We start from the raw sequence: 25,180 nt of genomic DNA, 5'->3' as shown, positions 1-25,180 counted from the left end.
ACATTCTGTAATTGGAATTACAACATTATAGATTGTAGATCCAAGTGATTATGCCGTCGCAATTATTATCCCTTTGTAAATCGTACTCTTTAAGTATTACTGATTCGCGTGATAAGCATTTTCCATGTTTTTCTTCTAGTAATAACGAATACAGTGAGAGTGTGTGATAAAAACATTGGTTTAGGATTAATCACTTCAAACTGTTGTCACACTGCTGTTCTTCGATAGCGATATATTTTTAATCACTTATCAGGCAATCTGGTGATCAGAAACTGTTTCATCGCCATTTCTCGGTATAGTAACTGGAATCCCCAGCCGATCAAGAATGTCCTATCTTATCTCATATTGAAGACAGTACAAAAAGCAAAGCATGTAGCTATGTTTTGTATAATTATAAGAGTGGTCCTTAGAAAGGTAATTTTTTAATTTTAACCGGCCATGCACTTCTCTGATAGATTCCAATAAAATAAGAAGATATTAGTGAAAAATTTCACTGTTCCAATTCAACTGTAACATAAATTCATGTTGAGTTTCGAATTTGAGTAGAAACCACTGCGGTAATCAGTGAGATGGAAAAAAATTCAAATTTCGAATCTAATTTCACGATTCAAAGTATAGTAAATTTTCTATATAAACCACAACGTTTAATATTTTATTGAAAATTTTTTCGATTCGAAAAACTGCTTCTAAACAATTCGTTTTTCAATTACGTCAATTCTTCATAAGCTCATAGAACTTGACTACTAAAGGTTGGGGGGGAAAAATTGGGTGACGAAATTTAGACCTTCTAGAAGTCTCGTCATTTAGTCTTCTAGAAGAAAAAAAAATCGAATGATGGTAAATTTATGAATGTTTATTTCTTTCAAATTAGGTAAATAAATATTCAAACATCATTTTCCACATTCGGATTTTGCGTATTTATTCCGGAACTTCGACACAATTTTTCTGCTTCAAGCTTTAAAACTTTATAAAAAATAACGTTTGAACAAAATGAAAAATGGTGAAGAAAAGTCCTTTGTCGAATGTGCATGAAATACCTCGTCCGTACGCTGAACCGGAAATAAGAATTTACATTTTCATTTGTTGTTTAATGAAGTGTAATCAATGAGCAATAATTATCTAGAATATAGAAGGCATTTGCAACAGTTTTCGTTCACGTTTGATATTTGTAGAGAAATTTGTCGATGCCTTGGGATGTTAATCAACGTGTACACGTTCTCCGATTGTGTCCTGTGAATGGAAAACATCCTCAACATCAGTTGAAACAACATTATTCTAACTGTAAATAATAATATTCTCTACAGAGTGGGATACTCATACCCGAACCACCGCAATTGCCGCAAGTATAACTGCGACCACCTCCAGAGTATGACGGCGAGGGGGATGGTGTGAAGACGTAATCATAAGACGACGACGAAATGCTGCGATAACCGCAAGTGCTGCGGTTGTGACCTTACATGAGGAAAAAGATAAGTTGACTTTTTATTTTTACTCATGACATGGATCATCATTACGTAATACAATGTCTGTATATAAAAGCAGCACGTCTAGAAGCGATCCATTGGATGTATGTATTTCCAAATATCGAAGTCGATGTACCTCAAACCCGAAAAAGGGCTCAACAGCCCCATTCTATGTGCACTTCTGAACAAAAACACTCAAATGCATGTCAGTTCAACACAGAAATGTAAATATGGTTTCTACAAAATTGCAATTCAGAATCAATTCGTAGAATTTGTGCCATTTTTTTACTTCTGCATCGAATGAAAATCTGTTGGAGTGTCTTTGTCTCGAATTGTGTACATGACGGGGCTGTTTAAGCCCTTCGTCAAGTTTCAGACACGTGGAATTTGATATTCGGAGAAATCTGCGTTAACGTTGGAATCGACCAGGACACCCCCTTGAATAAAAATTTTGTACCGATAATCCGTGAATTATTACTGCCTTACAGTACCTTCTCCTCCACACAATCCACATCTGTACGATCTCACTGGAGTGCTGTAGGACGCGGTAGGTTGAGGTGATGAAATCTCTGATACCAGGTATGGGCATGTTCTTATGTTGTGTCCTGGATATTTAAAACAATTATATACTTTAATTACAAAACCAATTGTTATACCGTACGCGTGGAATACCTCTCAATAATTATCATCATACGAGGCATTTCATATTAGATCGAAAATGAAAAAAACGCGATTCATTTCCTGACCCTGTTCGATTTTTCGCTTGACCTTCACAGGCAATGAGCCATGAATTTTTTTTAGTCTATGAAACCAACGATATTTCCACAGCTGGCATCCGTCCTATTAATTTCAGTGATTCAACTACAAAATTTTCGGTCTTAGATTCGAGAAAAAATTTTCTCCCATCGGAGTACAATTCTAATAAAAAATATACCGCAATCATGTGTAACATTAAAGATCCGTAATCGATTTGACTGAAAGTATTATGCAATACGTCTTTCTAATGCTGAGCATTAATTCTTTCAAAATAAACGTGCCGCTATAAATTTTTGCAGCTGTATTTCAGCAATAAAGTTCCTGAAACGTTATGACAAGTGTCGTGGTTGTACGCAACGTAATATTGAATTGCATCATTCATCCAGCTATGGAAGAATTTCTGGACCGTGTTCTTAAGCTACGATAATAGAATCGACTCTACAATAATATTTCAGTATCTATAACGCCAAAATATGGTGCGTGTCGTTAAAAAATGTTATACTGTTAATTTGAGATCGGTAGACTATCTTTCAGATTACGAATGATTCACGTAAGCTTCTTTTGGAAACTGTGCTATAATGGATCGGAACCTTTCATAAAAATTTCCATCGCAAAGTGCATGGAATACCGCAACACTTGGGTGAGAGAACTTTTCTCTCAATTCACCAAAGCAATGTCGATCTCAGAAACTAATGTATCGCCGAAATGTGAATTTTCGAACGAGTCTGACGGTTGATCTATACGATATAGGCAAAAAATAAAACAAAAATCGAATAGGGTCAAGTTGTTGGGTCGTCAGATTTAATATTAAAAGTTCCTCATAGGACGTCGAATTCTTTCCTGAAACACCACAGTTGCTGCACTTATAACTGCGACCACCTCCGGAGTAAGACGACGAGGGAGATTGGATGGACATGTGATGGGACGATGGTGAAGAAGTCTGAAGGCCGCAAGTTCTTCTGTTGTGACCTTAGACGAGAAAAAAAAAATGATTAGTTCTCCTCATCTTAACTCCTGATATCAATTTATACTGTCAACATGATAGCGATAAGGATAGCCATTGAAATATATTCTCAACCCATTCACTTCAAAATAAAAGCATTAACTTAAAGTTTGTTCGTTTGAGTGAACAAACAACTTTTGGATGATTTTGAAATGTTTTCATTGACTATACCGGTCTAAATTTCGATATCTATTTTTGAATTTTCAGCGTGACCCTGAATTCTTGGACGGTGCTGTTTATACCTTGTTGACCACATATGCCGCATTTATATGATCTGGGACTTTCGGTGGCTGTAGAAGCAGCAGTTTTTGGTTCAATAGCGAATAAATTGTTCATTGGACAGGTTGTTCTGTTGTGTCCTAGGTTGGAAAACAGTTGTTACGTTAAATCGTCAATCATTTTTCACTTATCAATATGTTCTTGTTCATACCTTCTTCGCGACACACTCCGCATTTATATGATCTCTTGGGACTTTCGGTGGCTTTAGAAGCGGACGTTTTTGATTCGAAAACAGCTGATTTATTCATTGGACAGGTTGTTCTATTGTGTCCTAGGTTAAGAAGCAATTGTTACGTTAAATCGTCGCTCAAATTTTATTTGTCAATATCTTTTTGTTTATACCTTCTTCGCGACACACCCCGCATTTATATGATCTCTTGGGACTTTCGGTGGCTTTAGAAGCAGAAGTTTTTGGTTCAGAAACCACTGATTTGTTCATCGGACAGGTTGTTCTGTTGTGTCCTAGGTTGAAAAACAATTGTTACGTTAAATCGTCAAACATATTTAACTTATCAATATGTTCTTGTTTATACCTTCTTCGCGACACACTCCGCATTTATATGATCTCTTGGGACTTTCGGTGGTTTTAGAAGCAGAAGTTTTTGGTTCAGAAGCAACTGATTTATTCATTGGACAGGTTGTTCTGTTGTGTCCTAGGTTGAGAAACAATTGTTACGTTAAATCGTCAAACATATTTCACTTATCAATATGTTTTTGTTTATACCTTCTTCGCGACACACTCCGCATTTATATGATCTCTTGGGACTTTCGGTGGTTTTAGAAGCAGAAGTTTTTGGTTCAGAAGCAACTGATTTATTCATTGGACAGGTTGTTCTGTTGTGTCCTAGGTTGAGAAACAATTGTTACGTTAAATCGTCAAACATATTTCACTTATCAATATGTTTTTGTTTATACCTTCTTCGCGACACACTCCGCATTTATATGATCTCTTGGGACTTTCGGTGGTTTTAGAAGCAGAAGTTTTTGGTTCAGAAGCAACTGATTTATTCATTGGACAGGTTGTTCTGTTGTGTCCTAGGTTGAGAAACAATTGTTACGTTAAATCGTCAAACATATTTCACTTATCAATATGTTTTTGTTTATACCTTCTTCGCGACACACTCCGCATTTATATGATCTCTTGGGACTTTCGGTGGTTTTAGAAGCAGAAGTTTTTGGTTCAGAAGCAACTGATTTATTCATTGGACAGGTTGTTCTGTTGTGTCCTAGGTTGAGAAACAATTGTTACGTTAAATCGTCAAACATATTTCACTTATCAATATGTTCTTGTTTATACCTTCTTCGCGACACACTCCGCATTTATATGATCTCTTGGGACTTTCGGTGGCTTTAGAAGCAGAAGTTTTTGGTTCAGAAGCAATTGATTTATTCATTGGACAAGTTGTTCTGTTGTGTCCTAGGTTGAAAAATAATTGTTACGTTAAATCGTTAATCATATTTCATTCATTAATATGTTTTTGTTCATACCTTCTTCACGACACACTCCACATTTGCGTGTTTTTTCAAGAGTTGGTGTAGGTGGTGGAGTGTTCAAATCTATGAATGAACATGTTGAATCGCTGTTTCCTAAAAAATTGAATTTAAAAATTTATCAATCTGACGCAAATAGAACACATTGATATAATTTTTTGAAGTTGTCGCTTCTTCAATTACCCAACTTGCACGGAAATCTCTCATCATTGACCTGCTCTACGAATTCAGGTCGTCCATAATACATATCAAATGGTGTTTCGAATTCATCTACTATGTCATTCTCTGGCTCAGACTCCGTCTCAGACTCTGTTTCTTCATCTGCCTCTAAATTGGTATTCAACATTTCTTCACTTCGCGTTTGGCTATCCTCAGAAGCCTCTAACGGAATCTCTTGGCTCGTAATTTCATAATTTTTTTTCTTATCACCGTTGACGTTATCGTCTCGGATTTCCGCCGCATCAGCTTCACTTTCCGCTTCATCATTGTTATTTTTATGTGGATGTATTTCAAATACCAGAAGCAAACTATCAATGAGCTTGCAGCATAATTCATTTTTCTGTTTCTCTATTTCAATCTTAGATAATTCACCAATGACATTAATAAAGTCACTGACAGTGTTTACGATATTTTTTTTATCTGGAAGTTTTCCAACGTTATCTTTCTTCAATCGTAAAAATAAATTATCGGTAAGGGTAGAGCTCAGTGATTTCTCATTATCCATTACCTTTTTCTCTGATAAATCATTGATGATGTTAAAAAAATCTTCGACACTATCCTCAATAGCACTTACAATTACATCTTCATCATTATCTTCAGAATCATCTATCAAATCTTTGCCGTCTTCATCTGGATTACCGCAAACATTTTCAAGTTTCAACCAAACTTCGCACGCAGTTTTGCAGTTTTCGAGCAACGGAAGCAGCGAGCTGCTTACATGTAAAATTAATATTGATTTAGCTATTCTATCCTCCTTCATCCACGACTCCGTATCCACTGCAGATGATTCTTTGTCCTTATCGACATGATCCCAAAGATCACATACTTCCAACGAAGCTTCGGCTTTCATCCGCCAAGTTCGATAATTGTCTTTCGTCAATTGGTCAAAACCGATTGCCATTGAATCGTTCATTTTGTTCGTCACTATAACTGTTCACTCGTGGGAATCCCCTATAAGTATCACAGATGCCCAGTTGAATGATGGACAAGTCCAAAATGGAATTGCGTCTCGAATCGCTACCGTGAATTACTAAGCTAACACTCCACCACAAGAACGATCTCAATCTTCAGACCATCGATGATTCTAATACAGATTCAAATGACTCACACCTATATTATTTAACTATAGTTTGTCCGGTATACTGGCCAAGCGGTGGCCTGGAGGTTTGTGAAAGCTTATTCCTGCTCGAACTGCTGTGATAATTTACTTTTACGTATACGAATTCCAACGCCATCTGTCTTGGAACTCTGAACGCTTAAGACCCCCGTCACGCATGTGTCTTACGTCACTACACATATCAACATCTACATGTAATAGCCGAACCATTTCCGCTAATGTCCGAAAGAGATAAAGTGTTGCGTCTACCGTTCTTTATTTTCCGCTTGATATGGAGTTTAATGGTCGATGTATATATATATGCTATATATGTATATACATCAACCTTTAGACTCCATATCAATATATATATATATATATATATATAGCAATGAATTACATGATTGTTACACTGTGATAATATTATATAGTAACTCAGTTTATTATTCATACTCGCGCTCTGGCATATACCATCAATATTTCCATCCCATGTAGGTACAATTTCTTAAACTCAAAGTTCAACATGTACAGCGATTCGATATATGATGAGGTGCCAAGTAGCGTTCTGCCGAAGGGTGGAAAAGAAGGAGAAAAAGGATTTTCATCTTGCATCAACTTTGGCAATTGATAAGTATGAAACTGTAGTTATTGAGAAACTTAGCAGTAATCATTCCGTAATCCAACTAACGTGTCCTTATAAATACAACGCTATCGAACTCACTGTCGCATGCAATGAATGAATAATCATCTACCAATGTAGTTCCACAAAGGTTAAGAACCAGGCATTTGCTATTCCTAGACTTCTGACGCTACCGATCGAGTTCTGAACGGTCGGTAACACGCCCAATCGCTTTTTATAAAAGCGCTACCACGGAGCGAACCGCAGTTCTCGTCCGACCAGCGCTGAGTTCGCGCGAGCTAAGCTAACCAAGAGATGCTAGTAGGACCCTTATTGGTTCATTAGCTGGTTGAAGTCGAGTCCACTCCTTTTTCTTGACTGCACCTAGTTCATGCACCATTCTCAAGGTACATAGTTCCTTGCACCTTCTTCTTGATTGCACCCAGTTGGTGCACCTTAAGCAAGGCACCTAGTTCGTGCACTTTTATCCTGAATGCACCTAGTTCCTGCAATTTCTCAGAAGGACTCGTTCGTTTACTATACTTGAACGCACTTGGTGCCTACCTTCCTTAAATTATTGATACGTTGTCTACTTAGATCACAACCAGATTTATACAACAAGGTCAGATGGCCAACGTCTCTCGGTCCTGTGGGTTTCGTTGGAATATTTCACTCGGTCCGAAATCCGACTGCAGCTACTTTTGGAAACAAGTATTGGGCTACTTATGTCTCATGTGGGATATTGATCAATTGGACTGAACACGTCTGACTTATAAGTGACGTTTGATCTCTTACCCGGATGCCTTTACTTCCAATCAACAAGGCGAAACTCAAGCGAACTTGACATGCTTTTGGAAGAAACTCATGCTTGTGACTCTTGAATTCTGACTGCAGCTACTTTTGAAAACAAGTATTGGGCTGGTTATGTCTCATGTGGGATGTTGATCAATGGAATTGAAAACGTCTGACTCATAAGGGACGTGTGATCTTACATACCCAGATCCACATACGTTTATTTAAAGCGTCTGGCGTACGTTTGTTCAACATTTTGTGTGATGTTTGAATAGTTCGAAGACAAAGAAACGCTGGCGGCAAATACAGAGCATTTAACTTTGTGCTGTCATGCATACTGCTCATGTTTACATACGTACATTAAGATACTTACAAGCTTGACAGTACATAAACATATTTCAATAAACGCCATACCGTAGTCCATATCGTTCATCAGACGCTTCAAAAAAAAGATCATATGTGTTACATATTTCAAGATCGACGGTTGCCAATCGCACCAAGTTCATTAAAAGAACAAATAATAGCTATTTATGTGGCATGCCCGTAAACCGCCTGTTTTTTTGGCAAGGAAAGAGATTTCAGGACGCGCTGAAGGCGAGCCGGAAACGAGCCGGAAGCGAGTATTGAAATTATCCGAGCCAAAAAACGGTTTACGGCCATGCCACAATATTTTACGATATTTTTCACGGTATGCGCATTGAAAAGCAAAACGAAGAGTGAGGTTATGTCGCGATCTGTTCGATGAAGCTACTTTATTCGGCAGTTTGGGATGCGCACTTCGAGCTGCGCATCAAAACTGCGGAATAAACACTTTATTCCGCAACTTTGTTCGCTGCCGTATAAATCGTCACTTTACGGAACGACAACTGCCACAAAAAGTGGACTTTTCAATGTCCATGCCTTAAAAATAAATAAACGCATGCGAACCGATGCACTATCTTTTACTGCACAGAGAAGACTTTGGCCTACCGGCAAAATTCTCCTCAAATATCCTCTCATCTCAGGGTGAAATTCTACAATTGACAAGTTTTATACGTTTATAGATTTGAAGAGCTTTTATTTAAGATATCAGGTTGAAAATAAATCCACTCGAGAAGTTCAAGGAGATAGGAGAAGAGAGCTCGTGTTGATCGCTTGCACGCGGTCGATAATAACGTAACGTAGCAGTGCGTCATACGATTCAATTTCATAAGCAAACGGTCTGCGTGACACATCATACTAATGACGTTCGAAAAGAATATCGGAAACAATGCTGAAGAATTTGCAAATGTAAGAAATAAATCGGTGAATATTTTACATTGATTTTTGACTTGTAACATCGTATCGCTCGGTATTGGGGGTTTGGTGAGACTATAATTTCGTGAATGCAATGGAATATTATAAATGGCTATTATCTTGGAAAATCTTTTTGATCCAAGTCGCGTACAGTAAGTTGAATGATTCATTTTTGTAGCACAAGTAATATCTTCTTCGAAATACAATGAAAACTCGTGGATTAAATTTTCGGAATTTTTTCTGAAAAGAGATTCCCAGAATAATGAACTTTTCAGTACGTAACGGTCGATGGGGGTTCACGAACTCTTGTGGGGTTTGGTGAAATTATTTTGAAAAGTTTGTATAGAAATTATCACTGAGAAAAGATTCCAGTAGTTCTTTTTTTATTTGTTTCAGTTGTTTTCAAGTAGCTGCTAATTTGCTTTTTGCTCGAAGATAAAACTCATTTTGACAGAAGGTTTGAGGACACAGAATGAAGTCAAAGAAATTCATCATAAAAAATTTCCAATGCTATTATACTGAATACTTCTATTTTTCATCTTTACCCCAAATCAAGTGAGTAACATCTAAGCAATTGTTTAGAAGTGATCAAGCGATTACCGTGTGCGATCACTTATACACAATGGTGTGAATCGATTTCGGTGGTAGCTGCAGGTCGATGTTTCCTCTTTCTTGGTCACGGATAACTGCATGCTGCTTTTTGGTAAGTCTAAAACGAGAAATGATTTTTATTGACCGATCACACAGTGTTCAAAAAATATTAATCATAATTAATTCTAAACCATAACGAGAAATTATCATTTGAACTCACGGATTGTACAGAACTATAACAATCCTATTTTGCGGAGTCTTGAAGGCGACAGAATTTATAGATGATCCTTCCTGACTAAGCTTCACTCTGACAGATTTTCGTGGAATGAATTTGCTGAAGTGGGCTAAAGCGTAGAACATTGGCTGCTTATAAAACTCGTCATTCTTAGCGTTTACGATAATCGCAGCATCCACAAAGTTCCTCTTCCAATTGGGACCACCTTGCTGATCGAGAGCTAGATTCCAGTCCACCCAACCAGTCACCCAATGCTGTAGATTCTTCAAGACAAATAAATCCATTTCAAAAGAGTTTCCATCATTACATTCACAAGGGAATACTCTCTTTTCGCCATGCCTGCTTACGGAAACCATACTCACTTCCATGATGTCCGTAATGTACATTTCCCCTCGACTCCATGCTCCTAAGTCGACTTTTTTGAATTGCCATGGTTTATCTCCTGTACGAGCAAATGATACTTGGTGTAGACGGATCGTAAAATATCTAGCATGCATTAACACGTAGATTGAAAATGATATGACTTACCAACTGAGGCCTCGGTCATGATCAAGAACTTTTCAGGAAAATGATAACGGGTTCGGTCGATTACCCAAGACGGTACAATATTGTCCCAGTACCAATGAAAGGCAATACCAGCTGTATAATTTTTTGCCACCTTGTTGCTAAACATGTCAGAGACGTACCAGGGCAGGCCAAACGTCTGGTCGTCGTAAGCCAAAATGACAGTATCTTTGTGCTTGGATCTACTAATCGTAGGGCCGAGGTTGTTCGCAACCCATTTTCCCATGCCACTAGGTGTCCACCCCATGCTGTTGAAACCGGTCACTGGTATGATGCCGTTAGACGGTTCATTACCTGTCGACATCGCCCACATATCGAGCCCATAGCCTTTGTACAGATCCATAAATTTCACAATATATTCAGCGTACACCTGGTAGTACTCTTCACGGAGAAATCCTGCGGAATTTAGTTACCAAGTACAAAATTGAGTTATGAGGTATGATATCCATCGATACATTGGAGGCCATTCATAAAATACATGAGGCAGATTTCATAAATATTTTAGCTCCCTCCCTCCCCATCTGTGACATCCCATGACTGGTGCTGGTACCGGAAATTACGTGTTTTATGAATGGTCCTTTACTGAGCTTGAACTACAGGGTTTGTTCAACTAAACGAAAGACGGACTCACCGAAACCCGTGTAAGCATTATTCGTCTTCATCCAAGGCGGAGCAGTCCATGAAGCTGCTAAAAATTTTAGGTCCGGATTCATTCTAAGAGCCTCTTGCATCATTGGAATTTTGTACTTCAGATCATCCTCAGTCAGGGAAAAGTTCTGAAGTTGCGTGTCACCCTTGTAGTCATCGTAAGTATATTCTCGTGTGGAGAAGTCAGACCCAGCGATGGGAACACGACCCAAGTTGTATCTACTTCCTTCCTCGCTGAAGTATGACCTGAAAATTTGAGGATTTTTTTAAGCCACTCGACTGTTGCCTGATTAAATCCAAAACACGATGAAAGGTGCTAATGACTCATTTGCAGAGTCTTCATGCGGAGGCTTGGAGATTCATTTTGTGGAAAGTTCGGTTATCGTGAACTTGGATAAGCACTGAAGAACTTAAATGTAATAGCTTTTACGATTATTCATCGACGATACCAACCGACCCAGATATAACTTCGTTAAAAATCTCTGTAGTACGTCACAAGTTTCACGAACTTGTTGTTCTTTCTTAGTTCGGGAGAGTTTCTAAGAAACCGGTCCACGTGAGTTCGTCTCACAATTAGAAGAAAATGCGTTCTACTCATTAATTTCTATCTGCATGATGGGAAATTAGTTTATTAAGCCATTTTGCATTCTGGGTCACTCCCCGTGAAACGGACAACAAAAAAAATGGAAGGTTCCGAAATTGAACCTCTGGAAGGTATGAATGTGATCACCCATTTTTTTCTATTTGCATAACCTGCCATCGTAGAAGTATATTAATAAAAAGGACAAAAGTCAAAAGGTAACTGTTGTGTTTCAAATACAACAATAACAGTGCGAAGTACCTCAGTATATATTCCGCCGTAGCATTTCTCAATGACTTTATGTTGATGCCCGCCGCGTCGGTAAAAGCACCTCCAAATCCATGAATACTTTGAAAAGTTGTGTGAAGATCCAGGTGAAGAGTAACGTCAGCGGTTGCTGATTCGTTGGTGAAAGCACCCTTCGTTGGATCCAATCTCAAGCCGTCTTTGCTCGAGGTGTATCGGACGAACGAACCTTTTTCCGGTATTTCGAGCTCTCGTGTACTGTCGCAGTAAGTCGCGTTGCAGACGCACACTGTTCCTCCATTTCCGAAATCTCGAGGTACGCAGGGAAGAGATTCCGCTGCGAATACAGAAGATTTGAATGGTCAACGTGAGTTCGTTAGTTCGGTAGACCCTCTTCATTAAGATCCCAAGGTGGAGCTGAAAGTAACGTAAAGTTCAAATTATGAACAATTACTTTCTCTTAGACTCAGAAGATAACATTTAGTTTGCAATATTGAAACACAGATCGATAACGATGTCAATATTGATGGATAATGTATAAAAAAATTTACATTATGACTTATAATTACTGTAACAAGATTCGTTGGACTCTTTTTGTTATTGATGATTGTCGTAGGATGAACCGTACGATATTGAGTTGTAACGTAATACGCGAACATTGACAAAATGTGATGAAATTGTTATCTAAGTTGTTGTAAACAATCTGTGTATAAGTAAGTATTGTGTGAAGGATGATTACGTATGAGCCTAAACGTGGTAAGAAATGTTGTTAAATATGATATTTGTCTATATTATATAATACAATCTGTTATGTAATACAACAACATATGATTATATTCATATATATGCCATGTCAAAATGTGTACTCGGTTTATTTCTCGGTATTTGATGAATCCCTTTAATCACGTGATAAGAAACTCTTTCTCAAAGTCAACAAAAGTGACGGAAAACTTCATTTCAATGAGATAAATTGCTGTTATATGAACAGTTAAAACTATTATTTCTCGCTCGAAGTAATTCGTCCAGTTTTGTGTGTACAAGACAATGAAAATCAACGAAATCAATACGTTCCCTGAAAGAAATTTTATATTCAGGATACTTCTATTCAACGCACAAGAGGAACACGATTATGGTCAAAACAATATTTATTTCTGCAATTTGGTAAAGTTGACCAAATTTGTTTTAACTATGTAATGCAAAAACGTGTTGTATTATCAGAATTCATTATTAATACATTTTTGGTTCCGACATCAGACACGTTCGATTTAAACGTGACAAGCATAACGAATTAATTTTAATAAATGCTTTCTCATTGATAAAGTTGAAATAATTTAAACATTTCCCGTTGAAAATACCTGCATATATCCACAATATCAGCAGGAGATAGAATCGTTGCATAATGCAGTCTCTTGATTCTGTCTTATTGTCAGCGATGACCCAAGAGCAGAAGGTTTGCACGAAAATTTGCACGATTCACTGCAAGATGTCACTATAAATAGATCATACAGATCAAACGGGCATCTCAACGATCACTTAACGCCTCTCTTATCAAAGTCAATTGGTTGGTTGTCGAGGTCGGTGGATGTGAAAGAAATTTTAACAAGAATTCGGCTTCGGACACACGTGTTGCACAGCAAATCTTGCAGCCAGTCAAGCTGCTCCATCCAAACCGCACAACCGTTGAAAGTCGACTGTTTATCGGCTTCCTCGATTATCGCTGCTGTCCAGCTCTATTCGTCATCAGTGGCGGCTCTCTCCCATAGCAATTCCATGGCTGCACGGAACCGTGCTATTTGCTCACGAGCCAACAGCTATCACTCTCGTTAAATGATAATCATGAATGACGAGAGAAGATAAAACGTCTCCACAAAATCACCGCGGTTCTTCGTACGGGAAGACAATTTTTCCCACGTAAGTGCACGAGTGATCCCATGTAATTTGTTGCATGATTTATCTTGTGAAGTTAAAAAAAAAAAAAATTACTAAATCACGAATTATTAAATATGCTATGATTTTTTATCTAGTACATCTGATGTTTCATTTACGATGAAAAGTGATCTTGAAGTTTGTAATCCCAAGTCTCTAGTTTGTCCAAGCCTTAGTAAAGTAAAATTACATGCGCTGCAACGTGAGTAATGAATGTAATAATACAAGAGGAGGAGAAATGTTGATGTTCTCTGCTAGATTGTATGCCATGAATATAAAATGTGGTAGAAAGTATGTTGAGACTAACTTTTACAATGCAGAAAGTAGAATAAAACGTCAAAGTTATAACGCACACACTCACTATATATGTGAAGTGAAATCATTCTCCGCTGTAATTAATAGCGACTTCCAAATTTCTAATATTGAGTTACTGGGTCTATTATTTTTACCACTAAACTCGATTTCAGATCATTTCACACTAGTAAATTGCAAATGTTGGCTTTACAATTCACGATTATGTCAGCGATTACAGAAAAAGCAAAACTTCATACCATTTACGTTGTCAGTGATTTGGCATATTTTCAAAACGCAGAGTCAAATAATTTATTGCGTTTTATGCTACCTCAAATCGCAGCAGCTTACATCTATATCATGAAATTCTGTCATAATGACTATCAATTCTGTGACATATTTTGTTGGACGTTTTTTTTATATAGTCCTTATCGTATTTTCTGTTAAACTAAATTTTGTCGGAGTCACGTTTCATTTCCATTCATACTTAGACAAAATTATTCACTTATACCCACGTCATCGTTTATAAATTTTGATATTTTGCTCATACAAGAGTTATCACGACGTTTTACCGGAAAATTCCCAGATTTTCCTGGTTTTTCCGGATTGAGAGTGAGTTTTGCGGTATAAAACAGCACGTTTTAGCTATATTTCAAGTTCACTGTTAGTAAATGGTGACACTTAACGGATGAGTGATTAACTGGGTACGAAGTGTAAAAAACGTTAGTACCAAATACCTGATGTGAGTTATGTGGTTATGACGTATGAAATTGACAATTTTTTTGACCTTACTGATACGAATGAAAAGTACAACATATGTTGAAAATTCGTGCATCACTCAACATACCTGTACTTGTATGTTCAGGTAGCATAGCACATTTCATAATCAATGACAAGACTTAACCGTAAACCCACAAAAGCAGCGTGAAATGCTTTTACCGGTTCTCATGGCTTTCTCAAACTATTATTGGTCTTGCCGTTATATTACGAAACACTTGTGATCTAGAAATGTTGAAAAGGATGTCATGTCTCGTTACATTGAAAGTACAAAGTTAGTTTAATTTTTGATTGCTGGAACAACGATGGTGGTACTGAAGGACCATGATTAAAGCAATGCGCTAATACTCCAAATAAGCTTCCCACAAGCAGCAATTTCTTAATTTACAACTTGGACATTTTTATTCCTTTGAACCATGTTTACTCGTACAAAATTCTCATGCTTGCGTTATCCCTGTACATAAATTAAAAAATTGTTATCTTGATGGGAATTGTACCTAGAAAAAAGTAGTAACAATAAGTAGAGAAATACAGGGATATTATTTACAATCATAATAATAGTAGTCATTGTAGAGTCTATGTGTACCATTGTTGCCGATCATTGCAGTATAACGAGGTTAGCGCATGCGCACAACCGGACTGCGCAAATATCCATACCAGGTTTTCTTCAGCGAATGCGCATTTTCGAATGTCTCAACTTCGCACGTTATCGGTGCCATCTTTGCTGCTCTTTACATCAAACTTTCCTTCAGAAGTATTGGAAAACATGGCGTATGCTATGAAATCGTTGCAAACTTCACACTCGTTAAAAATCACTCAATTTTCATTGTTGTTGTTACACCAATATACTATTCTATAGATAATCACCCGGCTTACATGGTTCCGTAATATAATTTCGTCGTAGATTTTTTTCGGGTTTTCGGTGTCCTGAAGGCCACAGCCTCGATCGATTTCTTCCCTTCTGTGAGTCCAACTCTTACTGAACCTAAAAAGTCTAAGAAATAAATAAACGTGCATGTGTTGGAAAAAAGATTCTGGATCCATACGTAGCCGGACATAGCTGTGGATGCTTAGATTTTGTTTTAGTATGTTATCCGATTTATCGATATCAAAGTGCAATTCTGGTGAAAATTTTCCTATATAGAAATACATAACAAAAACAGGGTACATATATCCATATGGGGTCATATAAAACCAAATCAGGTCAAGTAAGACGATATTAAAACATTTCTATTGGGTCTTGCAAATGTGGGTTTCGACATGGGCCTCCCAACGTGCCAAGCCACTGACGTCACTCTAATGTATCGAGGGATACATTATATTATAGAAAATGTGAACAACACCAACATGCAGTACATCAGTCACATGCACGATGTAGGTTATGTTTATGTACCCCTGGATCACAGCGCCACCTGGATTGTTCTTCATGAGTTGCAAGACCTGTGGATTGGCCCCTTGTTTCACGGCATCTTCCGCCAGGCGGCGCCACCGCCGAGCATGACACACGACCTCGCGGACAGATAGAGCTCATTCGTCTACAGGCCACGGCCGAGTAGAGAGCTCCGAGAGTGATAGATTCAGAATCGGACTAGGGTAGAATAAATATAGGATATTCATTCGATTTTGCTCTGTGACATCGGAATTTCTTTGCAAACCAATTCAGACGCTTTTCTGTATCACTCTAGTACCAGCAGGTATTTAACTATTGGGGATTCCATTGACATTTATTTTGAATTATTAACACAAAGTAATAAACACAAGGACAATTCCATTGACATTTATTTTGAATTACAAACACAAAGTATTATTAACGTAAAGTAATAAACGTAAGAATTCAACTCGATTGGAGTTGTGACGAATCGTCTTGCAGGCCCAACCTCAGCGTTAAGAAAACGTACGAGCAAGGTAAGCGTCAAAACAATCTTTTACCAGGTATGTATTGTTAGATCTGGCCAGACATGGCCAAATATAATTACATTTTAGTTGTTTTGGTTGTTCAAAATTGAAAAAAATGCACTTTTTATTACACAAAGTTGAACCAATAGCGGTGGCGCACAAAATTTCAAAATATTCTTATTGTTTTTATTAGACAATATATTAATCTACTACCTAAAAAATGTCCAGTCCTGGCACAACGGAGTGCAACTCAACTTTTCTTTGCATGTTTACAATTTTCCAATGCAGTCTTACTGTTGCGATAGGAAATTGTAACCTTGATCAAACGCGAGAGGAGGTGTTCCATAAAAAAATTTTGCACACGTTATATAGACGCGCAAAACGCAAACAGTAAGTAGACTCTTATTTTTAAATACGTACAGAGTGACTCTAGACCGCTTTCGAATCCATTTTTTATATTTTTTCAATGTGATTTTTTAGGCTTAGCGAGGGTCAAATTAGAACTGGAATAGGATCCTGATTTCAGTGAGTAAACATTACATACGAATTATTTTTCAATAAAAATACATATCTAAGATATACGTTTCAAAGTATATAACGTAATATTATAATATCGTAATCATATTAACAGTATAATAAATCCGAAGAGACCTTTCCATAAACTGTCAGTTCCATAAAAGACAGCAAAATAGACGGGATAATTTTTCAAGTTGTCAAATAATGAACTTTCCCGACGAATTTCTTTTTCGAGATAAGAACTGTTGTCATGAGGCTGTGAACGTAAACTAAACCTCATATTTAGCTTTAAAATACGACAAATATGCTCACATAATAACAGGAGTTAAGTATTGATATAGCTTAAATATTATTAAAAGGTAATGTATATTTTTTTTTTTTTTTAAAGGTTATAAAAGTTTTAGGTTGTGATTAAGTAGGAATAACTAACTAACGAATCTTATATTTAAATGAAACATAATATTGTTCCGTTCATTGTCAACTACAAATTATCCATCATATCCATTAACAACGTTATTAACTATTGTTTCTGATACATTTTCATTTAATTTAATTTAAATCATTTGATCGACACTTGTAGAAACGAACTTGTGGAAACGGTCCTCTCCCAGAAATTTCGAGTAATTACTTTTGTGGGTTGTTACGTATAATTTAAAAAATCAAGGAGAAAGGCTGACCAAATCTATATCACTTGTCAATCTTATGTAATATTCCTTGACTCAGTGCATTATATTGCGCGGCATGTTCTTCGGCTCTTTGCCTATGCAGATCAATTTTATTCGATATTGTCAACAAAGTTCCTAGACTGAGAATTGCGAGCATGGCCACGTGTCCAGCTGCATCCCCGTAAACGTTTATCACCTTCAGGATAATGGGAGTTACGATAGCTCCATATAGTTGGCCTGCTATGCTCAAAATCCCCATGGACACTGCCTGGGGTTCAGGGTAAGTCGCTTCAGCGCATAATTCAAATCCGATCGCGCTGAAACTGAGTTGAGCAATGCTGAAATAGAAAAAGTTGCGTGTAGTCACATTGAGAAGCTTTAGTATAAAATAATTCAATGATCGTTGAAATTTTAGTGTAATCACAGTCATATATTTACCCGAATAACGAAAGGGACAGATAAACCATCCATTTAATTTCCACGTTTAAGGTCACAGCCAAAAGTATTTCGAAAAGTACGGCTGAACTGGTCACGGTGATGGCGATGACTCTGCAATTGTTGAACGCTATAGTAACAGTTTTTCAAGTCGTTACATGTCATGGCCACGGTCAACTGACCTGAATTTCTTAGTTTTGTCGAGAATTGACGCGATGATTACCGAACCTATGGTACCCAGAAGGCAATTCAACACACTGGTTATTCCAAGATCAACTTCGCAATTCTGAAAGAGAGTTGAATACAACTAAAGGTACCGCAGGAACATACAGAGTGCGCTGAAGCATTACCTTGAAGTGAGTTAAGAACAATGGATTCCAAATCGTCGCCATTGAGTAAAATATGCTAACAATCAGACCATAGGTGTTCCAAAGAATAATGAAGCTGCTGTTCTTTGTTAGTAACCTTTTGAACGACACCAAAACTCCTCTATCGAGACACTCATGGGCGGATTTTTGAAACGCCCGCGACTCGCTTGGTGCCATGGGAGGTTCGTCCTGAAAAACTTGTGGAAAAAGAAGATCAGTAAAGGAAAGAACTCGACGTCTTCTTAGGCAGAGAATTGCGACTACTCACGAAAAAGTACGGCTAACGTTACAACTGAACATGCAATCGCGAGTGTCCAGTAAATGACGGACAATGTATGCCCAATTTCCTCGACGTCGTCGTGGTTTCCAACGAATATCGGAACAGTCAGAAAGCAGATTGACAGGCCAACGTGAACTGCGTAGCAGCCAATGGCGGTAGCGAGGGCGAGTTGGTCTTTCCCGAACCAGAATGCTGCCAATTTTCCCGGAACAGAACAGATGAAAACCTGGCTCATCGCGACCAAGGCCTGGCCTATCAGCAAAACCGGAAACCGATCTGGGGCTGCCGCAAAGACCTTAATCCAAGCTCCGAGACAAGTCAATACAGCTCCTATCACTACTGACCACTTGATGCCAATCCGTTCCATTAAAAACAAGGCAGGGAAGAGGAAAACTGAGTAGGCTACCATCAACATGATGCTGGTCGACGCGACAGCTGAGATAGAGACGCCGTAGTACCTGAGGACTCAATATTTCTGTACAAGCAAAACGAGTGGAAGGTCTTGAGTACTGATTTCGCTTTTGTTTTGAATTACAGTGACTCATCAACATTCTTACGATGAACAAAAGAACAAGAACACTGCTTTTGGTTTTCAAAAATTATCTTACCGACTTATTATATGGCCGATGATCGTGAATTGAGGCCATTGATAGCTGCTGCACATGCCGCATAATGCAAACAAGAAGAGCTGAAGCCACCGTCTTTTGAAAACCTGGACCTTGTAGGGACTGCCGGTTACGGTGTCCTCGTTTTCCTCTGTATATCCAGTCTTCAGAGGATGCACGGTGTCATTCTCAGTGATTTGTAGATTCGTCATTATTCTTAAAGACTTTTAAGAAAAATCTATTCTTCAGCTGCGGAGCTGCTTTTAATCCGGATCCTCGATATCCACCTTTCGGGCTTACCGACTTTGAAATACTGTTTCAACTGATCCCAGCTTCACTTGGCAAGGCTTAGTAAGAGTTCTGACCGACTCCGTATTGTTGTGGTCAATATTTACGATGCTATTTTAATCCAAAACAGGTGTACAACGTTGATCTAAATATTTTTCTTTTCATAACATGAGATTGCATCAAAAACTTTTCAATAATGGTGAGTCAAAGCAAGCAAAAAATATTTGTCATATTGTATTATGTATTATGACAGGCCTTAAAAACAGCGATAATCTCTGTCTCCACTAAGCAATTTTACCAAGCGTAGAAAGGAACTCAGATTTTGGTTTGATTATAATACTGTACTTACCAACTCGAGTAACGTACAAACCTCACTTTTTTCTTTTTTTTTTTTTCTTTGCTCATTTTTTATGACATTTTTCAGGGCGAAATAGATACCTACTTTGTATATTTATTAGATATACATTTCTGATAGTTTTTGAGGTATGAAATTTCTACTTTTGACGTTTTGGAATGCACTATTTTACTTTTTGTAAATGATCTAATAAGGATTCTGATATTCAATGTTGATGAGTTTCCTTATTTATTGTCTAGTTTATTAACTCATTTTTGCATAAATTCAACATGATTACAGTAACCTCTTGCGGCGCATATTTTTCCAATAACATTCGTTTATTAGAATGTGAAGAACAAATAAGAATAAAAAATAAAGAAATTCCGCTATCGGGTCTAGCCTCAACTGCTCGTTTTGAAAAATGTTGACAAATGTAATAAAAAATCAGCAAGAAATAGTAAAGAGTGAGGGCCGGACTATGATCGAGTTCGTACAGAGATCCTCGTCTAAACGTATGTATATTTCATCAACAGAATCACGTAATCTTAGATAGCACACTGTTGGCTGTTAGTTGACTTAATATGGAGAGATTCTCAATCACCTGTTGTTGACTATACACTGACTAAGAGTGCGCGAATGTCCTCTGAAATTTCATGGTAAAGGCAAGACCCGGCGTCAACTAGTCTTTGTCATCTAGTATGATAGCGATTAGTCAGTCTAAGTGCCAGAAAACGTTGACGGTCATTCGACATATGGAATGCCCTCACATAAGCAATTATTATCTGTCTGAGAAACATCAAAAACTTTCGACTTGTCTTTGCAGTGGTGATAACGGGTTGTCTAGTCGAATTGTCTTATACTTGGCATTTCAGAGGACATTCGTGAGCATAAAGTATACTGCATGTTAACTTAAAGGGCAGTTTTTTGACAATCTATAGTGATTAAAAAATAGCTGAACCTCCGTCCATTTTTTGCCAACAATGCGTCGACATTTTTTTTAAATGTTAGTCGAATGATAGTCAGCCTTTGGATAAGTGTTCTACCTGGGAATTACGCACTGTCTCAATGTGTAGGATCGTAAAGATTTTACGTAACATGTAAGTCATTGTTAAGAACGTTTTAACCACAACTGCCAGCTCACATACAGAGTTATCGCAACTGTTTAATATTTGCTACGCAGCCTGTATGAAGTAAAGAAAACCTTTCGAACTAAATAATCATCACTGCTTTATTTAGATCCTCGTGAAATTATTTTAGCTGCGTAAATAATATTTTAACAAGTGCTATCCAAAATGGTTTCTCGACATGAGTATGACATCTGTATTGCAACGGTCAGTTACCTGAGTTTACGACAAAACTCCAGTAGTAAGATTCTTCGTCAAATCGTCCGTCAACGAATTTAATTCTTAAAATAGCCATCGGTTACAAAGGAACGCGGCCAGGAACGAATCAAAGACTTTAGATGTGGCGTTCAAAATGTCGTCGAACCAACAGCTGAAGATAACGAAAAAAATACGGAGGAATTTCGCGTTTTTCAGTTATAACTTTTGATCCCGTTGTTTCGGAGCACGTTTTGCGCAAAATATAATTCTCTCGCAAAATAATAACATCGACGCAACGTCCCAGCAAAGCAATTCTAGTATTTTTCAAATTATATCAAAATGTTACCAACAAAATTCAATCGGGCTACTTTGTTTTTGTTTGCGATTCGCAGGCTCAAATCTATCCGCCTGAGAATCAATTTCCGAGACAATTTCACGAGACTGTGACCATCTAGTGTATCCTTAGGAACCCAAAAAATGTACTCAGAACAACGCAAGATCAGTAACCAGGTAAAAACCTACATCAAAATTTCTTCAATTAGTTTGCGTTTCTCTCACATCACTGACCTCGGCATATTATTTGAATGGCAGCAATGACTCTGATGACTGTTGATTAATATGTTGGTGAATCTTCCTGGAATATAGTTATTCACCCGACGCGGTCTTTTTTTTCTTTCTTTCCTTTTAATCGCTAAGAAATGATATACTAGCATTATTTGATCCACCAAAATTTAAAATCTAAAAACATTATCTCTGTTTTCACTACGTTCATGATTTGGTTTCTTCATTATTAGAGAGTTCGAATCGATCAGCAACTCGCTGATTGGGTTAGTGCACATGAAGACAATTGCGTTTCACTGTTATGGGTAGTTTATTATACTGTAGTCACTAAAATCACATAACAAGTGTTTTATTTTTTTTTTATACAACTCTTAGTACTAAAGATCAAACAAAGTGTAAACTAATACGATTGTGTAAGCAACTTGTAACAACGCGTATTGAGTCGTCTACTCGTTGGGTACGTCAAATGTTCTCCGCCGGCTTTAGGTACATAGGAAGTTCAGGTGTGCATAGAGCCCCTACATTTTTAACCTGGCTTACAAATTAGTGCGCGCAACTTTTGAATTCCAAACACACTAATTTATCCAGTTTTATAAGTATTTCTTCTATGTAGGTACAAGCCAATGTCAAATTTTGCACTGGGTGAATCCAAGTACACATATTATCTTGAAGCCGCAGCTGAATCCACAGCTAAACCATGTGAACAAATTTTGCCCTCCTTCCCCCCTCCTCTTTTCTGTCACCCCGTTCTTACTTTTCGCTCTGGGTCTGACTGGGTCAACAGCAACGTACCGCCAACCCAATTCCAGATGGATGTCTACCTAAAGTGCATACAGAGTCGTGCGTGAAGCACAACGAAGACCTCCAATTATTTGGACTTCATGGCCAGGAGCCGAAGTCCCGCCTGGATGCATCGCCGATGGCGTACAGGTACAGGTCCGTACTTCAAATCACAACGAAGTCTCCAGTCGACGACTCTTATCAGCCTAGAGCTGAACCAGCCATAACGCCTACTGTTCCGTCTATGATACCGCAAAATCGTTGCTGTCTGATACCCTCATATTATCGAAGGGCTGCAACGTGGTGACAAGCCCACAGCAAGGAGGAGCGAACCATGTCAACCTGGTGGGTTTAGGATAGGAACCTCACGTGTGAATCATCGCTGTCAGGAGGCCTCGGTACCACAGTATCTAGAACCAGTATGGAGAGTACCAGCAGAGCGAGGAGTTAGAGCATAATCTGTCTTTTTTCCGACATCGATACCGTAGTATTGTGAGTAGGATCATTAGCCTAAATTAGTGTCTTTATGCCTACGAAATCCGCTCATGTATCGATATCCAATACCCTGAGGGGTACATTTTTCTCTCTCACGAGTAGCGTGAAGTAGCTGACGGTAACCCCTCCACATATCGCTCGACGGATCGATATTTCAATATAAGTCAACGAGGGAGGAGAAGACGTTCGACGATGGACTACCGCCCGTCTCACGTGATCTGCCGGCCCAATCAGCGACCGTGAAAATAAGGCGAAAATCACGTGATAGCCGCACACCGAAAATCGGGCGGGATCGCCAGGATCGTTGCTCATTCCGGCACATTCTACGTTCAGTTGACCGAATCGTCAGACGTGCCGTTTCATATCTTACCACTATCTATCAGCAGTTTTACTTTCGCTCTTTCTTTGATATCCAGGTGTTCAGTTTCGTCTAAGATTATCTTCTGTGCCATCTTGTACCTTTTTTCAACATTTCTTTACTGCTCTCGTAAGTGTGAAGTTTTCTATTGTTATTTCTGTGAAACCACGAAGTTACCTGCATCGTATCTCTTCTCTTTTTTTTATTTTTTATTGGAGTTTGCTCTTCGTAAGCCATATGGGCTCGTACTTTACCTTTTTTCGTATCTTACATCACTAGTCACTTTGCGGTTGGTTAACTTACTTATTTAATTTGTAGTGACTATTGCTTTATTATCTCAATCTTGCTTTGCTGAATTATTTTGTTCTTTGACACCGCTGAATAGCAGCGCTTTACCATTTCTTTGCTTATGCTTAATAAGAATATTTTTAATTACCTTGCTTTACTTGAATTGCGTATCTATTGTTCTCCATTGTGATTGAAAAATTAGTTTGCTTGAAAATTTTCTCAGCTTATCTTTTATTTGTATTATTTTTTCGCAATCTTTTCGCTACCTTTCTATATCTTTTCTATACCTTTTCTGGTTCAATCATAAGTTGCTTTATCATCGAATATCTTTGAGTAATTCACCAATGTAATCTTGGAAATTGAAATATTGCGCCGTACTGAATAACACTTTTATTATATTATTTTGGTAATAACGCGGTTACATGGTTCGTCCGTAGTCCCTCTGTGCTATAATACTCTGCATTTTAATATCGTTTTTCGATTATCTTTTCTCGATGAATTAAAGTATCTTTCGCTTTTCTATGTCTTACTTATCGCAAATCTCGCAAACTATTAGCTGTACTTCATTTTATTGAAAAAATGATCTGTGCAGAATTTTGTGCACAGTTTTCAAACTTATGCAACTTGACTGAATATATATTTATGCACTTACCACGTGAAGTTTACTTTATCTAAAATCAATTGCCAATTAATGACAGTGGTAATCAGTAATTTTCATGTGCATCAAATGCCTCAGTACATACGTGTTACGTTGTTTCAATAAATAGTAAATATAATTGTATACATATATATTTGACTTGTATTTCATTATTAAACAATCCAAATGAGAAGCTTGGCTTCCCAAACGAAACATTAATGGATACTCTCGTCAAAAAGTGAAAATTGTTATCTGTTCATTCCAGCAAGAATAACAGTGTGATATATGCGAAAAATAATTACATTTATTATTATATAATCGTATTCCTTAATTTCCATTGAGGCCAATGAGTAATAATTTCATCTGTCCTCGTCCTTATGTATACACACTAACGAGAGACCGCTTCAGGGTCGAAACCCGATGTCGACCAGAGCTTTTAAACCAAAAAATACCAATGACAAAAAGATATATCAATTATTACCGAAAATATCAAATCAACCC

The 25,180-nt window shown here is 37.7% G+C and overlaps 3 protein-coding genes across 4 annotated transcripts; all 3 read right to left on the bottom strand.

Annotated features, from left to right (window-relative positions):
* Positions 1–1,547: 1,547 nt before the first annotated feature.
* Positions 1,548–6,153, bottom strand: LOC124406369. The gene is made up of 11 exons (XM_046881768.1): positions 5,176–6,153; positions 4,990–5,088; positions 4,608–4,727; positions 4,417–4,536; positions 4,226–4,345; positions 4,035–4,154; positions 3,653–3,772; positions 3,465–3,581; positions 2,963–3,188; positions 1,955–2,068; positions 1,548–1,644 (listed from the first exon to the last, which is right to left on the bottom strand). The coding sequence occupies exons 1-11, from the start codon at positions 6,122–6,124 to the stop codon at positions 1,548–1,550; spliced, it is 2,202 nt and encodes a 733-aa protein (XP_046737724.1). The 5' UTR covers positions 6,125–6,153.
* A 3,384-nt stretch (positions 6,154–9,537) lies between these two features.
* Positions 9,538–13,265, bottom strand: LOC124406264 (lysosomal acid glucosylceramidase-like). The gene is made up of 7 exons (XM_046881617.1): positions 13,213–13,265; positions 11,873–12,194; positions 11,015–11,277; positions 10,348–10,779; positions 10,182–10,261; positions 9,805–10,082; positions 9,538–9,702 (listed from the first exon to the last, which is right to left on the bottom strand). Exons 1-7 carry the CDS (start codon positions 13,253–13,255, stop codon positions 9,603–9,605), a joined length of 1,518 nt encoding a protein of 505 aa, XP_046737573.1. The 5' UTR covers positions 13,256–13,265; the 3' UTR covers positions 9,538–9,602.
* A 4,661-nt stretch (positions 13,266–17,926) lies between these two features.
* LOC124406268 (feline leukemia virus subgroup C receptor-related protein 2-like) lies at positions 17,927–19,875 on the bottom strand. 2 transcript variants are annotated; one of them, XM_046881620.1, is made up of 6 exons: positions 19,624–19,875; positions 19,000–19,476; positions 18,714–18,928; positions 18,546–18,649; positions 18,367–18,477; positions 17,927–18,266 (listed from the first exon to the last, which is right to left on the bottom strand). In XM_046881620.1, the coding sequence occupies exons 1-6, from the start codon at positions 19,826–19,828 to the stop codon at positions 17,951–17,953; spliced, it is 1,428 nt and encodes a 475-aa protein (XP_046737576.1). In that variant the 5' UTR covers positions 19,829–19,875; the 3' UTR covers positions 17,927–17,950. The 2 variants fall into 2 exon arrangements, with proteins under 2 accessions (XP_046737576.1, XP_046737577.1); XM_046881621.1 differs by having other exon boundaries at positions 19,000–19,469; positions 19,620–19,873.
* Between the last annotated feature and the right edge of the window lie 5,305 nt (positions 19,876–25,180).

Source organism: Diprion similis, chromosome 5, assembly GCF_021155765.1.
Source record: "Diprion similis isolate iyDipSimi1 chromosome 5, iyDipSimi1.1, whole genome shotgun sequence".
In the NCBI taxonomy this organism is placed as follows: domain Eukaryota; kingdom Metazoa; phylum Arthropoda; class Insecta; order Hymenoptera; family Diprionidae; genus Diprion; species Diprion similis.
The sequence above is the reverse complement of the archived record's forward strand: the minus strand, read 5'-3'. Positions and strand labels throughout refer to the sequence as shown.

Coding starts and splice junctions, on each gene's coding strand:
- LOC124406369 (XM_046881768.1), bottom strand. CDS start 6,124: ATGAACGATTCAATGGCAATCGGTTTTGACCAATTGACGAAAGACAAT. Junction 3,773..4,034: donor CGGAGTGTGTCGCGAAGAAG/GTATAAACAAGA, acceptor TTCTTAACCTAG/GACACAATAGAACAACCTGT. Junction 2,069..2,962: donor TTTTATTTTTTGCCTATATC/GTATAGATCAAC, acceptor TTAAATATCCAG/GACACAACATAAGAACATGC.
- LOC124406264 (XM_046881617.1), bottom strand. CDS start 13,255: ATGCAACGATTCTATCTCCTGCTGATATTGTGGATATATGCAG. Junction 10,780..11,014: donor TAATGCTTACACGGGTTTCG/GTGAGTCCGTCT, acceptor TAAATTCCGCAG/GATTTCTCCGTGAAGAGTAC. Junction 10,262..10,347: donor CATGACCGAGGCCTCAGTTG/GTAAGTCATATC, acceptor TTGCTCGTACAG/GAGATAAACCATGGCAATTC.
- LOC124406268 (XM_046881620.1), bottom strand. CDS start 19,828: ATGACGAATCTACAAATCACTGAGAATGACACCGTGCATCCTCTGAAG. Junction 18,650..18,713: donor TGTTCTTAACTCACTTCAAG/GTAATGCTTCAG, acceptor ACTCTCTTTCAG/AATTGCGAAGTTGATCTTGG. Junction 18,478..18,545: donor GACAAAACTAAGAAATTCAG/GTCAGTTGACCG, acceptor CAACAATTGCAG/AGTCATCGCCATCACCGTGA.